The sequence below is a fragment of the Rhinolophus ferrumequinum genome, chromosome 20 (assembly GCF_004115265.2).
Source record: "Rhinolophus ferrumequinum isolate MPI-CBG mRhiFer1 chromosome 20, mRhiFer1_v1.p, whole genome shotgun sequence".
NCBI classification, from domain to species: domain Eukaryota; kingdom Metazoa; phylum Chordata; class Mammalia; order Chiroptera; family Rhinolophidae; genus Rhinolophus; species Rhinolophus ferrumequinum.
This window is the reverse complement of record NC_046303.1, coordinates 47,249,784-47,269,167: the sequence shown is the minus strand read 5'-3', so window position 1 is coordinate 47,269,167 and position 19,384 is coordinate 47,249,784. Positions and strand designations below refer to the sequence as shown.

Here is a 19,384-nt window from a genome sequence, read left to right as displayed (position 1 = left end):
GAATATTTGATTAGCTAGAGGACTAAATTAACCACAACCCAAGAAGAGATTCTGAAAAGCAAAACTGTATGCATAAGTGCTTTGCTGAGGCAGGCCCTTGGGGGAAAAATAAAAGTTGTGTTGTCCTCTGATATAACTTGGTGTGCACAGACAGGTTTCGTTGGAATTGTCTTATACAGAGTATGTATAAGATGACTGAGAGTTCTTAAAAGAAGAGCAAAAAATATCTATTTGAAGACATTCCCATGTTTCATAATTTTCAGAATTACAGACTTAAGACTCTATGTTAACCCTTCTCAGGGTAGTCAAGTTTTTTAAGTTAGCAGCCTTCCATATTTCCAAGGCTATGCTAACCAAATAAAAATGCTTACCATGAGACGAAAAGTCAAAGCACACATAAGGCACTAAAGATGAGGCAAGATTTTTGTTTGCTAGTGAAAGTGTCCATGATAAACACAACTGCCCGATAAGGAAAGAGAGCACAATTATATGCTACCATTAAACCTTTCTCTTTTTGTAGGAAAACCTCGTTATGCTGAGACCTGGGACTTTCACGTGACAGCATCGACCTTCCTGCAGTTCGAAATGAGCATGGGCTGTAGCAAGCCCTTTGGTAACTTCCACAGCGTGCAGCTCCAGTATTCTCTGAACAATGGCAGGGACTGGCATCTCGTCACCGAAGAGTGTGTCCCTCCAACCATTGGCTGTCTGCACTACACAGAAAGTTCCATTTACACCTCGGAAAGATTCCAAAACTGGAAGCGGGTCACCGTCTACCTCCCACTCTCCACAATGTGAGAATTGTCACTTGGCTACATGTCAGAACTTTAGGTTTCTGTCACCTAATTTGAAAATAATTGTGATTCCACTTGGCAATTCTATTACTTTCTCATGATAATTATGCACAGAATGTGCCAGGGGGGAAAAAAAAAGCGCAACGTGCTTTGGGTTGCAGTTTTTAAATGTGGTTAGGATCTCTGAACGTTTTACAAGGCTGAACTTTTCTGTGCTTTAGCAACATAAAGTCTGCCCACCAGATATCAGTATTTTCCCAATAACCAGACTATTATTTATTTGCATTAGGCAGGATGTGAATTCATCACACATAGAAGAGTATCCTCAGTTGTTTTGTTTTGTTTTGTTTTACTCTCAGAACCACGGTAAGAATAAATGATTGGTTCCTTTGGAATGTCCCTATTGTTTTACATTTTCTTCCCCTTGCCGGCATTTCAGATCATATTCAAGAGTTGTATTAGGGCTTACAGCAGGCTCCCACTTTGGTGGTTTAGGCCTTTGGATATTGTAGGATCTTTCTAGAAACGAAGGTATACTGTGGGGGCTGGTTAGAGATTGTGCCCTCCAGGACTGCTCCCCCAGACCCCTGCCTCACCCCTCCACTGCTCTGTTCTGCACTGCAGGCAGGTCAGCCTCTGCAGGCTGCTTTGCCAGCCTGCTGTATCGGCTGGCTTCCTGATTTAGACACCGATGAGAGATCGGAAGGTGGAAATAGAGATAAAGCGGGGTGTTCCTCCCCCTCCCCTTCTGCCTCATGTGCATCTTGGGCAACTTCAGTAGCTCTAGCTCCTCCCAGATGGCCCTTCATGTGACCCCGGCCTGTGAGCACCAGCGGCAGTATGTCCCCACTGTGTCTGTCCAGCTTTGGACTTGCCATGGCTTCCTGACTTTGCCACACTCTGGTTTCCTCTCTGTTGACATCTCAGTTCTGCCACTAACTGTGCGTCTAGTTTCTTGTGTTTCTCTGCGTCAAATACGTCCAGTGGTTTCCATTTTCCTAGTTCAAGTCTAAATCAGAGATGCACAACCAAGTGGCAGAGGAAAATGCAGGAAACCAAAGTATCTTAGTATGTAACCTAAAGTCGTTTCCTGTGGATCCCCAGAGCTGTGAAGAATGCTTCCTTGTAGCTCATTTATTCGATTTATTTTTATTCAACAAACATTTATTGAATATCTATCATGTTTTAGAACTCTTTATACAAAACAAATAAGCTGACACCAGGATCCCAATATATTATTTAGGATAACAGACATCTAAGCAATTATTTCTGATATAAAATGATAACAGAGGTAATAATCAGGGCTACTATTGAAACAGGGGGATACTACCTAACTCAGTCTGGGGGGCACAGAGGGAGCTTCCAGGAGGAGCTAATGTGTGAGCTGAGTCCTATAAGTGAGGAGAACTTGCCCAAGCAAAGAGGGCATTCGTGCTGTTGAAGCCAAAACAAAACCCCAGAGACCAGAAAAAGCATGAGTTCCTGGGGAAATTCCAGGATTTGGTGCTGTCAGAATGTAATTGTGAAGCAAGAAATAGGGGAAGATAAGGCAAGGGCAGGGGCAGATGGTGAAGGGATCGTGTGTGTCATCGTAAGCAGTTCGGCCTTACCCTTGTGTGTGTGTGGCGGGGGCAGGGGAGCCATTTGAAGGGTATTAAGCAGAGTGGTGACGTGATTAGATTTCCGTGTTAGATCCACCATGCTGGCAGCTGTGTTTCATTGAAGGAGAACTTGTGTCAGGGAAATAATCGCAGTTGAAGTGTTAGCATTGAAATGTTAGCATTGAAATCCTACTTTGAGTAGAAGGTGGCCCACATTCCAAATACATGACTGAGGCACTTCTGCTACATAATCTCTTCCTAAATGAGGGACCGCTGCTGCCGTATGGTAAGGCTGCTTGTACGGATAATGTGCTCTCCTGACATATATTCCCAATAACTGACTGCAGACATGAGATACAGAAGAGCCTCGTGTCATTCGAGTCCTCACCTTTAGGGACCAGAATTGACGCACAAGTTCAATGGGGCTTCCATTTACTATCTCGGCAACCCTGTACGACAGCAAGGACAGGAACCTCGGGACAAGGATTTCATGAGAGTCCAGCCTCCCCTCCTGTTTACCATCCCCAGTCTCTTTCCAGTACTGAAGAGCAGTGAAAGCCTGACAGCCAAGACTAAAATTCTGCGTGTAGTCCAGACAATAGTTCAAAATAATTTTCCCATCTCACTGGTGTTCAGAGATCCTTGTAAGAAAGAAATGGTGAAATATTGAAAAAGCATGTTTTTTACTCTCCGGTGTGTGGGGTAAGAGGAAACAGCATCCAATACTTGGTACAATAATCAAGTGTCTTAAAGAAGAGGTAACCGGAACCTGGAGGAGGGCACTTTAAAGCAAAAAGGGAATGAAAAGAAATGTCCTCGTGCTTTCAAGGTTGCTTGTCAAACCAAGTGTGTTTTCTTTGGTTAGATCTCCCAGGACGCGGTTCAGGTGGATTCAGGCCAACTACACCGTGGGAGGTGACTCCTGGGCTATTGATAATGTTGTGCTGGCCTCAGGGTGCCCTTGGCTGTGCTCGGGACGAGGGATTTGTGACGCTGGATGCTGTGTGTAAGTTAATAAACTGGCAGTTTCTTTTTGGGGGAATGCAAACATAAAAATGCCTTCTCAAACTCAGAACAAATCATGCCTTTTCTTGCACTCGTTTTTTTTCTCTAGGTGTGACCGGGGTTTTGGTGGAGCCTACTGTGTTCCTGTCCTCCCTCTGCCCTCGATTCTTAAAGATGATTTCAACGGGAACTTACACCCTGACCTTTGGCCTGAAGTGTATGGCGCAGAGAGGGGGAATCTGAATGGTGAAACCATCAAATCTGGAACATCTCTCATTTTCAAAGGGGTCAGATAAGATTCTACTTCTCTATACGACTAGTGAAATTCCTTTCTTCACTCACTGCTCCACACAGATGCATTTCTGAATCTGTTCTGACGATGTTATTTTATACATAGCAGTTATTATCTTCTAGTCCAAACCATGTTTTTTCTCCTATTCAGCGCACTTTTAGGATCACTTCACCGTAACATTTTTCCTCCGCTTTGGTCATCAGACTTCTTTACTTTCTGCTTGAATTATAGATTTAAAATTATACATATGCAATTTCTAGAATCTTGACTCCTAGAATACAGGATTTTATGTGTCATTAAATATTTAACTTGCAATATTTTTTAAATGGTTTTATAAAATGTCTCTGCTTTTTCCTTTCTTTTTTTTTCTTTTCTTCCTGCCAATAGAATCATTTGGTGACTTTAAGAAAACCAAACGTTTAAGATAAGTTAGATAGCATTCTCAAACATTGTTAGTACATTTTTTATTTCAACCTAGATGTCTGGTTAGAAGAGATATCAAGCAATTGTGTGAAACTCTGAGCTAAGCTGGCACACCTTCACATGTGAATACATGCTATGTCCTGTCTCTCTCAGCAGGGGCCAATCAGCTCATCTAAGTGTGCAAATGAAATCTTGAACAAAACTCTGCATGCGTTTCTGTGCAACTGTAGTGATTAACACCTAACTTAGAAAATTAGGTACCCTGGAACTTTTCCAATGATAGTTGATAGTGCCGCCTATAATCCTTGTTTCAATTCAGAATTCTTCTCAAATTTTGGATGACGAAGAAAAAACACTTAGGGGTCTGAGAGATTTACAAGTCCCTAAACGTTATGAGGAACCGAAGAAATTGAGGTAGAATATTTCAGAGTGGAAACTGCTCTGTGTGTGTGTGTGTGTGTATGTGTGTGTGTGTCTGTGTCTGTGTCTGTGTGTGTGTGTGTGTGTGTGTGTGTGTGTGTGTTTTGTCTTAGGCTTTAGCTGTCATTACCACTAGCCCACTTCATATCCATTTGAAGCAACTGACAAAATCCAAAAGGAGAAGCCCTGTGACTTTTCATGATTCAGATGTCTGACCTGGTAAATTTTTAAGCTGTAGAATTAACCTGGTCCCTAGATCTTATAAAGGAAGAAGACACACAGTCTTTTCTATTTTCCCTTTAGCCATCCAAATGCAAGAGCAGCCAAGCATTATATAACATTACCCATATAATCTATCAGCTCTTCAAGATGTAGAGAGGGTTCAACATATGCCATTCAGTAGGTTGTAGTTTGCCCTAGGAAGGCGTTCTTTCATGAAAAAGAAAATGATAACCTCCTTGTAATGTTTATAGATTTAGGAGTACTATCAGCTGTTAAAACAGCTCGCTGGATGCAGAAGGATTCCTCACATTTAGCACAAATGGATTACTGAACTTAGAAAAAGAACGAGAAAAGAAACATGTCTCTATGAACTGGACTGTGTACAGAAGCAGTGCTTGACAGATTCGTCATGTACCTATCAATATCAAATGCTGAGCTATAAACAAATATTGCAAAAATAAAAGAAAGATGCTTTCGTACTACAGATCATGCCCACTTTCAACACAGTCGCTCCTACAAGAAAATGGGTCCTTCTCTGGAACCACTTATACTTACATTCCATAACCAAGAGGGAAGAGTAATCATATTCCTTTATCTTGATGTGAGCAAGGGATGTGTAGTAGCTGGACCTATCAACTACCTGCCTCAAAGCTGAGGAAACCACCTTTTCCCATAGTCTCACCTTCCACCTGGCATCCAGCTGTAAACACATCCACGACTTAGTACTTGTAAGTGTATGAGGAGCATATAGAGACATTGGGACGTGAAAAATAGGCATTGATTAGGGGTTATGGACTGAGCAGGGCAGCGAGTTATTAGGATAAAAGAAAAACAAAGACTGGAAACATAAGGCTTTTACATGATAACCTCCAATTCTGGAAGTTTAAATCTATGCTTTGTGAAGTTCAGCGATGGGTTTAAATGCAGTTGCTTTTTCCTACAATAACAAATAATTCTCAAAGTCTAAATTTAACATTATCTGGATTTCTTCTCCCAAAACCAAAAGATGATTTAATAAACAAAATGCTGGTATCTTATAAAGGATGGAGGATAAGTTTCAGAATCTGACATGTGTGGGTTCATATCCTGCCATCACCACTTATAAACTGTGTAATCTTCATCAGTTTCCCTCTGAGTGACAGTTTTCTTCTCTGCAACAGGAAGATAATAATATCTTCCCCTTTAGGAATGCCAGGTGCTTTAAATATGTAGTGTCAATTTTAGAACACAGCATGTTGTAGACACTCAGTATATGGTTGCTATTGTGAAATTAGCTCTATTTAAAGTTTTTCAGCTATTGAGGAACATGCTCTACACCAAACATAATGCAGAAGAGGGGAATTTGCTTTGCCTAACTAAAATTTGGTATCTGGTATTTGTTCATTGATAATTACGAAATCGGTTGGCAGCGTCCACTCCGCTCTCCACCACCAAAGAGTCACTGCATTCAGAAGTCACAGCTGAGGAACCAAAAGGCCCGTTGGGACCTTGGGACACTTGCATAGTGAAATTCTATTTTACCAGCTATCACTACAGTCCTGTGTACACATGGAGAAAATAAGCTATGGAGCTCTAAATCCCAGACAACCAGAAAGAGTTAATTAGCAGAAAAAATGGCTAAAGTGAATGTGATCGTCCTCCTCCTTCCTCAGCTTCTCTGCATGAGCGGTTATAGCCTAGGCACGAAGAGGCTTAGTTATGTCTTATTTAACTTGACCAGCTGGAGGGGTTTGTGGCAGCCTGAAGGAGAGCCTCCTGAGGATGTCAGGGCAGAGAGTGCAAAGCTGTAGAAAGTTCCAAAGACTCCTTGGAACCCTGAAGAAGTTGCCTGTTAGTTCTCGGCTTCCAGCAGGAACACTTGGCACCTTTTCCATCTGTTTTCTCATTACTCCTCTCACGGCACACTATGATCAAAGGAGGCTATTTTTTTTAAAAGGCCTGTAGAAATGTAATGCTATCATTTTTGCACCACTTTTTATGAAAGTCACACAGCAAAGTGTGATTTCGAGTTGAGACAATGAAATTACGTTATTCGGGTATAGGAAATGAAAGCCATTAAGAAGGCGAAAATTATTAGTTTTTCCTTTTAAACTGGACCAAATATGGCTTCTTGATGATTATATGTATGTATCTACCAGGAGTGCCAAAAATAATGTATACAAGTGAACACTTTGGTCAACGTTGCCCAAGCAGTTGTTCACCATAATCAGAAGTGTCTGGACGCTGATGGTAACCACTTTGAGCACCTCTTGTAATCGCAGAAGTCAAACATGACTTGTATTTATCTTTGGTTATAGGTATATATTGAGTATTACAATTTTAACACAGTTTTCCTTTCTAAAAATGTGTATACATGTTTTTGGCACCCTCTGTATTATTTACCTAATGCAAGTTAGGTGTATCAAATCAAAGTAATTTTTCAAGTGAAATAAAATTGCTTAACATATATATGTTTTTGTTTTCAGGAAGGACTACGGATGCTTATTTCAAGAGATCTAGACTGTACCAATACCATGTATGTCCAGTTTTCACTTAGATTTATAGCAAAAGGTAAGTCATTTCTGTGGGTATGAATTCATTACTTCCCTTCAAGAAATTCCCCCATACACAATTCCTCCTCCACAAAGAAATAATGGATTTAAGGCCCATAAATTTTATTATGTGGAACAACTAACATAAATTTGAGTACCTAAATGTTCACAAATGTTCTTCTATAATATAAATTCATCTTAATATAAGGGTAAGATAACTGCTTATTTTATAATAATTTCATACAGCTGCAGTAATCATACTAGTTCTGTGGTAGTTAAGTTTATCATCATATCCCTGAGTCTTCCTACCACTACTTTCTAGCTGTAATAATTTTAAAATTAAAAAACTTTAACTTCTGGAAATTTTGTATTTTCTTGTGCAGATGTGAATTCAAAAAGCCAACTTTTTGTCATTCTTCCTTTTCATACTAACTAAATAATTTTCTTGACAAATGATGACATTTGGATATAATAAATTTTCAAGTGGATTTTTGTTTGTATCCTGCAATTTAAATGTTTGACCCTTTGTAAAGTTATGATGTCTGTAGAGTCAAATATTTTTGATGTAATATTGCCTAAATGAAACATAGAAAGATAAGTGTTCATATCTCAGAAAGAAAGGCAGATATTATTGTATGAAAATCCAAGATTTGGTATGTGTTTTGAGTTATATTCGTACAGAAAATCGAACTTGTAATCACATTAAGTTGCCTCTGAAGCATTTGGACTATAAAGCCTCTATGTGAATATAAGTCAGCTTGTGCATTGATGCAAAAAGAATGGTCTAAAACCATACTGTTTCCCTATTTTTATCACAGTACATTTTATGCCTGTGTTATCTGCTTTCTAGGTACCCCAGAGAGGTCTCACTCGATTCTATTACAATTCTCCATCAATGGGGGAATCATTTGGCATCTGATGGATGAATTCTACTTCCCTCAAACAACCAACATACTTTTCATTAATGTTCCCTTGCCATACACTGCCCAAACCAACGCTACAAGATTCAGACTCTGGCAACCTTATAATAATGGTAAAAATGCACATGTTCTCCTGTGATCAAAACTGACTATGGCATGTTAATATGTTTCTAAGGTGTGAAGGAAGTGTTTCTCAACTGAGTAGCTTAGGTATTCATCACACACATTTTACATGCTCCACTTTTGAGAGGTCTCCGTTAATATTTAACTATATATCATTATCACCTCTTCATGCTTGACTCGTAAACTCTCTTGATGTAAATATAGCTGAATCCTGTCACAGATCTAAGGTTTTTAAAAAATAATCCAGCATGACTACTAGGTACTCATCAATTATAACTACATTTTTGCTGAATTCATTTGGGAATATATAGTTCTTCTGAGTGTGGCATTTCACTAGTGAGATGGAACATTATAGCAAAATGCCATGACAAAGTGGGAGGGACTTTCACCAAGCAGGCAGGGCCTTAGGTAGATAAAAATATTCTTATCACATACACTCATTTTAGTTGATAAGTTAAAGTGAATGAATAACTTAATAGCATTTTCAAATGGTTAAAGAAGATAATTTTACAAATTTGTGATGTTTTATTGCATTCCATATTTCTATTAACTGCTGATTATAAAAGATCAGACCCTACCAAATTATGCATTTAATGGCCTATGGAGGCATGGAGATACATTAAGCAGATTCTTTGCAGAGGTAACACAGAAATAGGTAATAAAAATGTACTGCCATCTCTAAAATTTAACCTGAGTATTTCCTTTATAACTAGTAAGTCAAAACTAAATTCTTTTAACATGTTGTGAACAGAAAAAAATAATCTTTTATAATCACCAAATAAAAGGCCGCAAAGAAATGTAATCAAGTTCGTAATCCAGAGGATATTGTCTTCATGTTATGTTTGGAATACTTGCCTGATTTTCTTTATTGTTTTCACTAACTGCTTCCAAAACAAGAAAGGGAAGAAAGCTATGTCAATTTAATATGATTGAAATCTTAATTTGTTCCACACTTTAATCACTGTAAATACACTCTTATATAGTTTGTGTTTCTCAAGTTTGTATAGAGACATATGTTTAACCTGTTGCTACTGAGTTCCTTCTGTCCTCTACTGTCTTCCAATGAACAAAAATGTCCATCTGATTTTCACCATTGGAAAAACTTGCTTTATCCAAAAATGCCTTAGGTAAGAAAGAAGAAATCTGGATTGTTGATGACTTCATTATTGATGGAAATAATTTAAACAACCCTGTGATGCTTCTGGATACATTTGACTTTGGGCCCAGAGAAGACAATTGGTTTTTCTATCCTGGTGGTAACATTGGTCTTTATTGCCCATATTCTTCAAAGGGAGCACCGTAAGTGTTTAATTCAGAAGCTAGAAACAAAACCACTGCTCTGTACAAATCATGATGAACCTTTGCCTGAATGGATTCCTTGTTTCCTTGTATAACAGCGAGGAAGATTCAGCTATGGTGTTTGTTTCAAATGAAGTTGGTGAGCATTCCATCACCACTCGTGACCTCAACGTGAATGAGAACACCATCATACAATTTGAGGTACTTGGCTTTGTGCTATAAGAAATACTTCAAATTTTATCCTGAATAAAACCTAGGAAAGAGGAGGAACATCTCAGATAATTTCATGCATTATGACTTTCCATTTTTGTGCAAGGACAAGAGAGGTTTTACATCATAATTCATTTTTATTAGCAGAACCAATTGTGACACTAAGGTTTATTTCTGAATTTTCCTTCTTGATTTATGACATAATCTTCCCAGCTACTACAAGGGGAAGTTGTTGAAATAAATTGTTCTAAATATTATAAATATAAATAGGACAATACCATTCTAGTATTACTATTTTCACAATTTTTATGTGTTATTTAGGACCCACGTCAATGTAACTATAGTCTATATCATGCCAGCACATTTATACAATATTTACCATGGTGCCATGAATTTTACAGATAAAATAATACTGCATTGTTTTTATAATTACAAATATATTTTATCTGTGTATTTCATTAATATTCATGAACTCTTTATGTTTTTCAAGAAAGCAAATTAATAATGTATAAAAAAATACTTTTATGATTTCAAAAACTTAGCTAAAATCAGCAGAACCAAAGATGAATTATGCCGATGTTTAATAATATTAATTCCCAAAGCTGAGATCCATACTAACCGTTGGGCAGACTTACTTAAAATAGTGTCTAATTGCATCAACACAGTTTTGAATATTTGTTTTAGACTAACTCTCTGCAACGTCTAAATTAGAGTTGTCTCTTGCATCTCAAAAGTCAAGGACCAAATGATACCTTAGTGAACAAATTATTTTGTATCTGTTTTTTAAATTTTCTGTTAATGTTTTCTAATTTTATTTTCAGTTACTTATATAACTTTCTGTTATGTTTTCTAACATTTATGTTTTAAATATTAATAAAAAGTAGAACCTGTGGCCCTTTTAAGAGTTCTGTTAGCAAAAGAATCCAGGTAGAAACAAATGCTGATGGTTGAAAAGTTTATGAAATCTCAATAGTTGACTCATCAGAAGGTAAGAGGAGTAAGTTCAACAATTATGAATAAATTATAAAAATATAAATATAGATATAAATATATCTGGTTGCTGTGACAGTAAGAAAATGTTAATCCGAATTGAAAGGGAAAATTTTCACACACAGAATCACATGCATTTATTTAAGTTTTAGTTTAATTTACTTGAAAACATTGAAAAAAGGAATGGAGTGGTTATTTCCTCAATGGTTAAAAAGGTTATTCTGAAAATACTCTCCCTGTGCCAGGGAAATAGTAACGATTGTATTTTGTTTTGTTTTCATATTAAATACGTGTGCAATATTCTCCTCATACAAAATTTTGGGGATTACATGTGTTTGGAAGGTGTCACAAGAAGGAAAACAGAAGGTCTTCCTATCTAGCCGACTGGGGAAAAAAGTTAATAGGTAGAATTAGGGAACAGTCTTTCATAACGATTTGCTTGGCTTGGCTACGAAAGTAGACCAAAGATAAGACTTGGAATTCTATGCCAGCCTCTGCCTTACCCCCTTCCTAGCTTTTCTAATAAAATGAGGGAAAATAAATTTTTCATGAGGCTCTTTGAGGTTCTTTATGAAAAAGTATTATTTCAAGGTAATATTACTCAGGCAAAACAGAATTTCATAGTGTTAAATATTTCAGCAAGACAGTTCCCAGGAAAATGGACTCTCAAGAAAATAATGAAGTGGTGAATCATTTCAAGGCTTGTTGCTCTGTGGTAATTTGTATCATTTTTTTTCTTCCCAAAGATCAACGTTGGGTGCTCAACTGATAGCTCATCTGCTGACCCAGTAAGACTGGAATTTTCAAGGGACTTTGGGGCAACCTGGCACCTCCTGCTCCCGCTCTGCTACCACAGCAGCAGCCACGTCAGCTCCCTGTGCTCCACTGAGCACCATCCAAGCAGCACCTACTATGCGGGGACCACCCAGGGCTGGAGGAGAGAGATCGTGCACTTCGGGAAGCTGCACCTTTGCGGGTAAGGACACCCCCCGACCCCCACCCCGCTTTATGCTGCATTTGTTTCTCATTTGATATACTTTTCTCCCTGACATCACCATTGACTTACTACTTTATTGAGGAAATGTCTGCCTTACGTTTCTTCTTCAGTTCCCCACTTGAAACAGATTGATGGGTATTTAAAACCTAGGACACTGAACTGACATACTTCGAACTTAAGGTTCGTGGACTGCACTCTGTCAGGAGGTTCAGACCCCCATGGGTCTTTATTAGAGCAGTTAGGAAGCAACAGAAATATGGTTTTCCCCTAATGTTGTAACCCTCCGACACTCTCTCCTCCACCTCACAATATAAATGCAGTTAGAATTTTATGACTTTCAAATATCTACCTATGTTTCTCATTGGGAGGAGACACATATGGAGGATAGAATCCCACAGAATGTTCCAACTGTCTCATAAAAAAAAAAAAATTGTTAGCACTCTTCCCCCAAGCATTTCTACTTTTTCAACTTTTCTCAGCATTCTTGTTACATATATTTATTTGACTCTTTTGTTACAAAGCTATTTGGAGATGAAAGACTTCAATTCTAACAGAAATGAAATGAAAAGTATAGTTCAGAAAATAAAAGCAATGATATAAGTGAACAAAGAGCAAGTCAACAAAAAGAAAGTCAACAAAGCAGCCAGCCTCAAAACTTGTCTTTTCCCTCAGAATAAAGAACTTACTCTTTCACGGTATGTCAAAAAAAGAAGAAAGTACTAATAACATACTTTCAAGATGGAAATAGATTTGCATTTCCAATGTGAAACTCAGAATAATTAGAAGTCTTGGATCTTCAAGCAAAACTACTAAAACTACTAATACTTTTCCAGAGGGGTGAAAGTGGATTTTCAAAAGTCTGCATTCTCTTTGAACATAAATATACTCACTCCTCTTCATATCATCTGCATAATTTTTATAGTTTAATTGCTAAGGACTTTAATGTTTTGTGTTGTTGAATATGTCACTTATCAATTTTTACTATTTGCACCAGGATATTATTTTAATAGTAAATCTAACTGTTTTTATTTAAAAAAAAAAAAAAAAACATTACTTAGCAAAATGTCCTCAAGCTTCTTTACAAGTGACGGCCAAGGAGGCAAGGGTTGTCTCTGGACACCATGGGAACAGACAGAGCTGCGGACTCAGCCAGCACAACCAGAAAACACCTAGGAGGTGGGGGTTGAGCTTGTCCATAAATAAATTGGGCAGGGGGAAAATAGCTCATGAAAAAGTTTTCATCCAAAATCAGTTGTATTATTTAAGATTATATGTTGCAAGAAATACAAAGAGGCTTACTTTTTAAAAAGTGGAAGAGCTTACTGGCCACATAGTGGAGAACAACATGGACTCCATTCAGGAAGTGTGAGGACATTAGCAAAAAGAGTTGTGATCGTCATTTTTATTATGCTGATATTAATATCATTCAGTAATTACAGTTCTCATTTTCTGGAGCTCATAATTCCGCATTTCTAGGAAATAAAATCTGAATCAGTCAGCTATGCCCAAGAAATCCAAGTGTTGCCATAGAAGCACAGTGGCCAAAAATCCAAAAATCCATGTTCATGGACAGTGTAGGTAGGGAAAGGCCTGGGTGGCCAGTCACTTAGGCACCTCTGACCAATCCCGTGACCACGGGATATTGCTGAGAAGATCCAGGTTTTTTCCTTAATCGACCTCTAATTTCCTCCAAATGCCCAGCTAAACATTAGATTAAATGGCAAACAATCCTAAAGATAGGTTGTATGCCATGGTTTTAGATTGACTTGACAACTGAGACTTGCTTCAGCAACTTCCAACATGGAATACTACCATTTAAAGGAGTATGAAATAAGGTCACAAAGATCTGCCAATCAGAGGTCCTGAGTAAAATGACCAACTCCAGGACAGCGCTCCAGCGTCATGGAGCCGGCTTCACTCAGCACTTGGTTATGTCCACCAGGCTATGCGTGCACGTAAGGCTTGGAGATGTAATTTGGAATTTTGAACAAGAGAAATGCAGATGTCTATATTTTCACCTACTGATATCGGGTGTCAGTTTAAAATATACCTCCTCCAATTATAAAGGCACAGAACTTAACCGTCATGTTATTTGTATTCCATGACATTTTTTTCAATTAGTTTTTTTCAGTTGTAGTTGACATTCAATATTATTTTACATTAGTTTCAGATGTACAACACAATTATATAAATGTTAGACATTTTTATAATTTATGCGGTGATCCCGGGACTAATCTAGTGCCCACCTGGCACTATACATAGCTGTTGCAGCATTACTGACTATATTCTCATGCTTTACTTTACATCCCCATGACTATTTTGTAACTACCAATTTATATTTCTTAATCCCGTCATCTTTTCACCCAGCTCTCCTCCAACTTCCCTCCCCCCTGCAACTGTCAGTTTGTTCTCTATAACTATGAGTCTTTTTTCTATTTTGTTTGTTCATTTATTTTGTTCTTTAGATTCCACATATAAGTGAGATCATATGGTGTTTGTCTTTCTCTCTCTGACTTATTTCACTTAGCATAATACCCTCAAGGTCCATCCATGTTGTTGCAAATGGTAAGATTTCATTCCTTTTTATGGCCAAGAGCCCAGCAATAAATGTACTCCTATGTGGTCAATTAATCTGTGACAAAAGAGGCAAGAATATAGAATGGTGTAAAGACAGTTTATTCAATAAATGGTATTGGGAAAACTGGACAGATACATGCAGAATACAATATTCTATTGTTAATATGTACCACAATTTATTTACCCAATCATCTATTAATGAGCACTTAGGTTGCTTCCATACCTTGGCTATTGTAAATAGTGCTGCAATGAACATAGAAATACATGTATCTTTTCAAATTAGTGTTTCAGATTTCTTCAGATAAATACCCAGAAGTGGAATTGCTGGATCATAAGGTAGTTCTATTTTTAAATTTTTGAGAAACCTCCAAACCATTTTCGATAGTGGCTGCAATCCCACCAACAGTGCACATGGGTTCCGTTTTCTTCACATCCTCGCCAATACTTGTTATTTGCTGATTTATTGATGATAGCCATCCTGACAGGAGTGAGGTAGTATTTCACTGTGGTTTTAATTTGCATTTCTCTGATGATTAGTGACATTGAGCGTCTTTTCATATGTCTGTTGGCCATGTGTGTGTCCTCTTTGGAGATATGTCTGTTCAGATCCTCTGCCGAGTTGTTAACTGGATTGTTGTCGTCGTCGTCATTGTTGTCGTTGTTGTTGTTGTTTGTGTGTTGACTTGTATGAGTTTGTTTTTAAAATTTCAGATATTAACCCCTTATTAAATGTATCATTGATGAATATCTTCTGCCATTCAGTAGGATGTCTTTTCGTATTGTTAATGGTTTCCTTTGCTGTGCAAAACCTTTTTAGTTTGATATGGTCCCACTTGTGTATTTTTTTATTTTGTTTCCCTTGCCCGATATATCAGAAAAAGTATCACTAAGAGCAATGTCAGAGAGTTTACTGCCTGTGTTTTCCTCTAGGAGTTTTATGGCTTCAGCTCTTAGTTAAGCCTTTAACCCATTTTGAGTTTATTCTTATATTTGGTAAAGTAGGTGGTCCAGTTTCATTTTTTTGTGTGTATCTGTCCAGTTTTTCCAGCACCATTTATCAAATAGACTGTCTTTCCATCCCTGTACGTTCTTGCCTCCTTTGTCATAGATTAATTGATGATATAGGTGTAGGTTTATTCCTGGGTTTTCTAGTCTGTTCCATTTGTCTAGTGTCTGTTTTTATGCCAGTACCATGCTGTTCTGATTGCTATAGCCTTGTAGTATAGTTCATATTAGGCAGCATGATATCTCCAATTTTGTTCTTCTTTCTCATGATTGCTGTGGCTATTCAGAGTTTTTTGTGCTTCCCTATAAATTTTAAGATTATTTGTTCTAGTCCTGTGAAAAATGCCATTGGTATTTTGATAGGGTTTGCATTGAATCTATACATTACTTTGGGTAGTGTGGACATTTTAACTATATTAATTCTTCCTGTCAATGAGCACAGTGTATGCTTCCATCTATTTTTATCTTCTTCAAATTCTTTCTTCAGTGTCTTATAGTTTCCTGAGTACAGGTCTTTAACTACTTGGTTAAATTTATTCATACGTACCATATTTTGCCATGTATAATGCGCACCCATGTTTTAGGCCCAAACTTTCAGGGGAAAAAATCTTTCATTTTAATTTTTTAATTCAAATTTTTATTTGTTTACATTTAGGTACTTGTTTTTTGTAATATACAGGAAGTTTTGCATTCATTTTTTAAGATATTATGGTACAAGAAATTTTATGTAACAAATAATTACAAAACACAAGAACAGATACAAGGTACAAGAAATTTTATGTGCTGGTAACAAATTTACGATATTTATGCATCATAGAAGGCCAAGAATTCTTCGTTGTTCCAAGTTTGTTGTAAGTTCAACAAAACCGATTATCATATTTCAAGGATTATTTTGCATACGGATATCATTATTGATTTCTACAGTTACACTTTTAACTCATAAGCATAAATAAAAAAATAAAAACATTTATATAGATATGGAATTAGTACTACCCATGTATAATATGCATCCTTATTTTTGCCTCACAAATTTGAGCAAAAAGGTGCACACTGTACATGGCAAAATATGGTATATTTTTGATGCAATTGTAAATGGGATTGTTTTCTAAATTTCTCTTTCTGAGTTCATTATTGGTGTATAAAAATGCAACAGATTTCTGAATATTACTGTTGTATCCTGCTACTTGACTGAATTCATTTATCAGTTCTAATAGTTTTTTGATGGAATCTTTGGGGTTCTCTGTGTAGTGTCATGTCACCTGTAAATAATGACAGTTTACTTCTTCCTTTCCAATTTGGATGCCTTTTATTTCTTTGTCGTCTGATTACTGTGGCTTGGATTTCCAATACAATATGTTGAATAAAACTGCTGAAAGTGGGCATCTTTGTCTTGTTCCTGATATTAAAGAGAATGCTTTTAGCTTTTCCCCATTGAAGATGGATGATGTTAGCTGTGGGTTTGTCATATCTGACCTTTATTACGTTGAGGTACTCATTTGTTCCCTCTATTCCACTTTTCTGAGAGTTTTTATCATAAATGGATATTGGACTTTGTCAAACACTTTTTCTGCCTCTATTGATATGATCAGTGATTTTTATTTTTCATTCTGTTTATGTTACTTGATTTGGGAATATTGAACCAACCTTGTCTCCCAGCAATAAATTCCACTTGATCATGGTATATGATCTTTTTAATGCACTGCTGTATTCAGTTTGCTAATATTTTGTTGAGGATATTTGCATCTGTGTTCATATTGGTCTATAATTATCTTTTTTGTAATGTGGGTCTGGTTTTGGAATCAATAATGGTAGCCGTCTATATAACCTTGGGAGCTTTCCCTGCTCATTAATTTTTTGAAATAGTTTGAGAAGGATAGGAGTAAATTCTTCTTTGAATGTTTGGTACAATGCATCTGTGAAGCCATTCAGTCCTGTACTACTATTTGTTGGGAGTTTTTTGATTACTGATTTGATGTTGTTGGTAGTAATCATTTGATTCGGATTTTCTGTTTTTTCTTGATTCAGTCTTGGGAGATTGTCTGTTTTTAGGAATTTATCCATTTCTTCCAGATTGTCCAGTTTGTTGACACATAATTGTTTGTAGTATTTTCTCATACTCCTTTGTATTTTTGTGGTATCAATTATCACTTCTCTCTCATTTCTGATTTTATTTATTTGGGTCCTCTCGATGAGTCTGGCTAAAGGATTATTAATTTTGTTAATCTTTTCAAAGAACCAGCTCCTGGATTCATTGATCTTTTGTATTGGTTTTTTTAGATTATATTTCATTTATTTCTGCTCTGATCTTTATTGTTTCCTTCCTTCTTCTCACTTTGGGGTTTGTTTGCTGTTCTTTTTCTAGTTCATTTCAGTGTAAGGTTAGATCATCTATTTGAGATTTTCCTTGTTTCTGAAGGTAGGCCTGCATTGCTGTGAATTTCCCTCGTGGGTCTGTTTTTGCTGTGTCCCATGATTTTGGGTTGTTGTGTTTTCATTCTCATTTGTCTCGAAGTATCTTTTGATTTCTTCCTTGATCTTATTTTTGACCCACTCATTGTTTAATAGCATGCTTTTTAGCCTCCATGTGTTTTTCAGTTTTTTTTCTTGTAATTGATTTCTAGTTTTATACCATTGTGGTTAGAGAAGACACCTGATATTATTTTAAAGTTCCTGAATTTATTGAGACTTGTTTTGTAGCCTAACATGTGGTCTATCTTGGAAAATGTCCTATGTGCACTTGGAAAAAAAATGTATATTCTGCTGCTTTGGGGTGAAGTGCTCTAAAAATACCAATTAAATCCATCTGATCTAGTTTGTCATTTAAGGCCTCTATTTCCTTGTTGATTTTCTATCTGGAAGATCTGTCCATTAGTGTCCATCAGGTGTTAAAGTCCCCTACTGTGATTGTATTACGGTCAATCTCTCCCTTTGTATCTGTCAATATTTGCTTTATGTATTTAGGTGCTCCTATGTTGGGGTGCATAGCCATTTACAAGGGTTATATCCTCTTGTTGGATTGATCCCTTTATCATTATGTAATGTCTATCTTTGTCTCTTATTATAGTCTTTCTTGTAAAACCTATTTTGTCTGATATAAGAATTTCTACCCCAGTTTTTTTCATTTCCACTTCCGTGAAATTTTCTTTCCTCTCTCTTTACTTTATGTCTGTGTGTGTGTATCATTCAGTCTGAAGTGAGTCTCTTGTAGACAGCATATGTATGCATCTTGTTTTCTTATCCATTCAACTACCCTGTGTCTTTTGATTGGAGCATTTAATTCATTTACATTTAAAGTGATTATTCATAGATACATAGTTATTGCCATTTTATTATGGATCTTTATGTTCTTTTCTTTTCTCCTTCCTCTTCTTAAACAAGTCCCTTTAAAATTTGTGGTAATACTTGTTTGGTGCTGATGAATTCTTTTAGCTTTTTCTTGCCTGGGAAGCTCTTTATCTCTCCTTCAACTTTTAAATGATAGCCTTGCTAAGTTGAGAGTAGTCTTGGTTATAGGTCCTTGCTTTACATCACCTGGTGTATTTCATTATAATCCCTTCTGGCCTGCAAAGTTTCTGTTGAGAAATCCACTGATAATCTTATAGGAACTCCCTTGTAAGTAACTAGTGGCCTTTGTCTTGCTGCTTTTAGGAATCTCTCTTTGTCTTTACCCTTTGCCATTTTAATTATAATGTGTCTTGGTGTGGGCCTGTTTGGGTTCATCTTGTTTGGGACTCTGTGCTTCCTGGGTTTATATGTCTGTTTCCTTCACCAGATTAGGAAAGCTTTCAGTTATTATTTTTTCAAATAAGTTTTCCATCACTTGCTTTTTCTGTTCTCCTTGATCCCTATGATGCAAATGTTTTATGCTTGATTATGATCCAGAAGTCTCTTAAACTATCCTCTTTTATTTTTTTTGGATTCTTTTTGCTGTTCCAGTTGAATGTTTTCTGCTACCTTATCTTCCAAATCACTGAT

The 19,384-nt window shown here is 36.9% G+C and overlaps 1 protein-coding gene across 1 annotated transcript in view; it reads left to right on the top strand.

Annotated features, from left to right (window-relative positions):
- RELN (reelin) overlaps window positions 1-19,384 on the top strand; it is a 496,978-nt gene that overhangs the window by 400,244 nt on the left and 77,350 nt on the right. Inside the window, 8 exon segments of the mRNA XM_033088143.1 lie at window positions 521-794; window positions 3,261-3,401; window positions 3,510-3,687; window positions 7,223-7,307; window positions 8,139-8,321; window positions 9,459-9,630; window positions 9,729-9,831; window positions 11,577-11,806. Coding sequence (XP_032944034.1) covers window positions 521-794; window positions 3,261-3,401; window positions 3,510-3,687; window positions 7,223-7,307; window positions 8,139-8,321; window positions 9,459-9,630; window positions 9,729-9,831; window positions 11,577-11,806 — 1,366 coding nt within the window.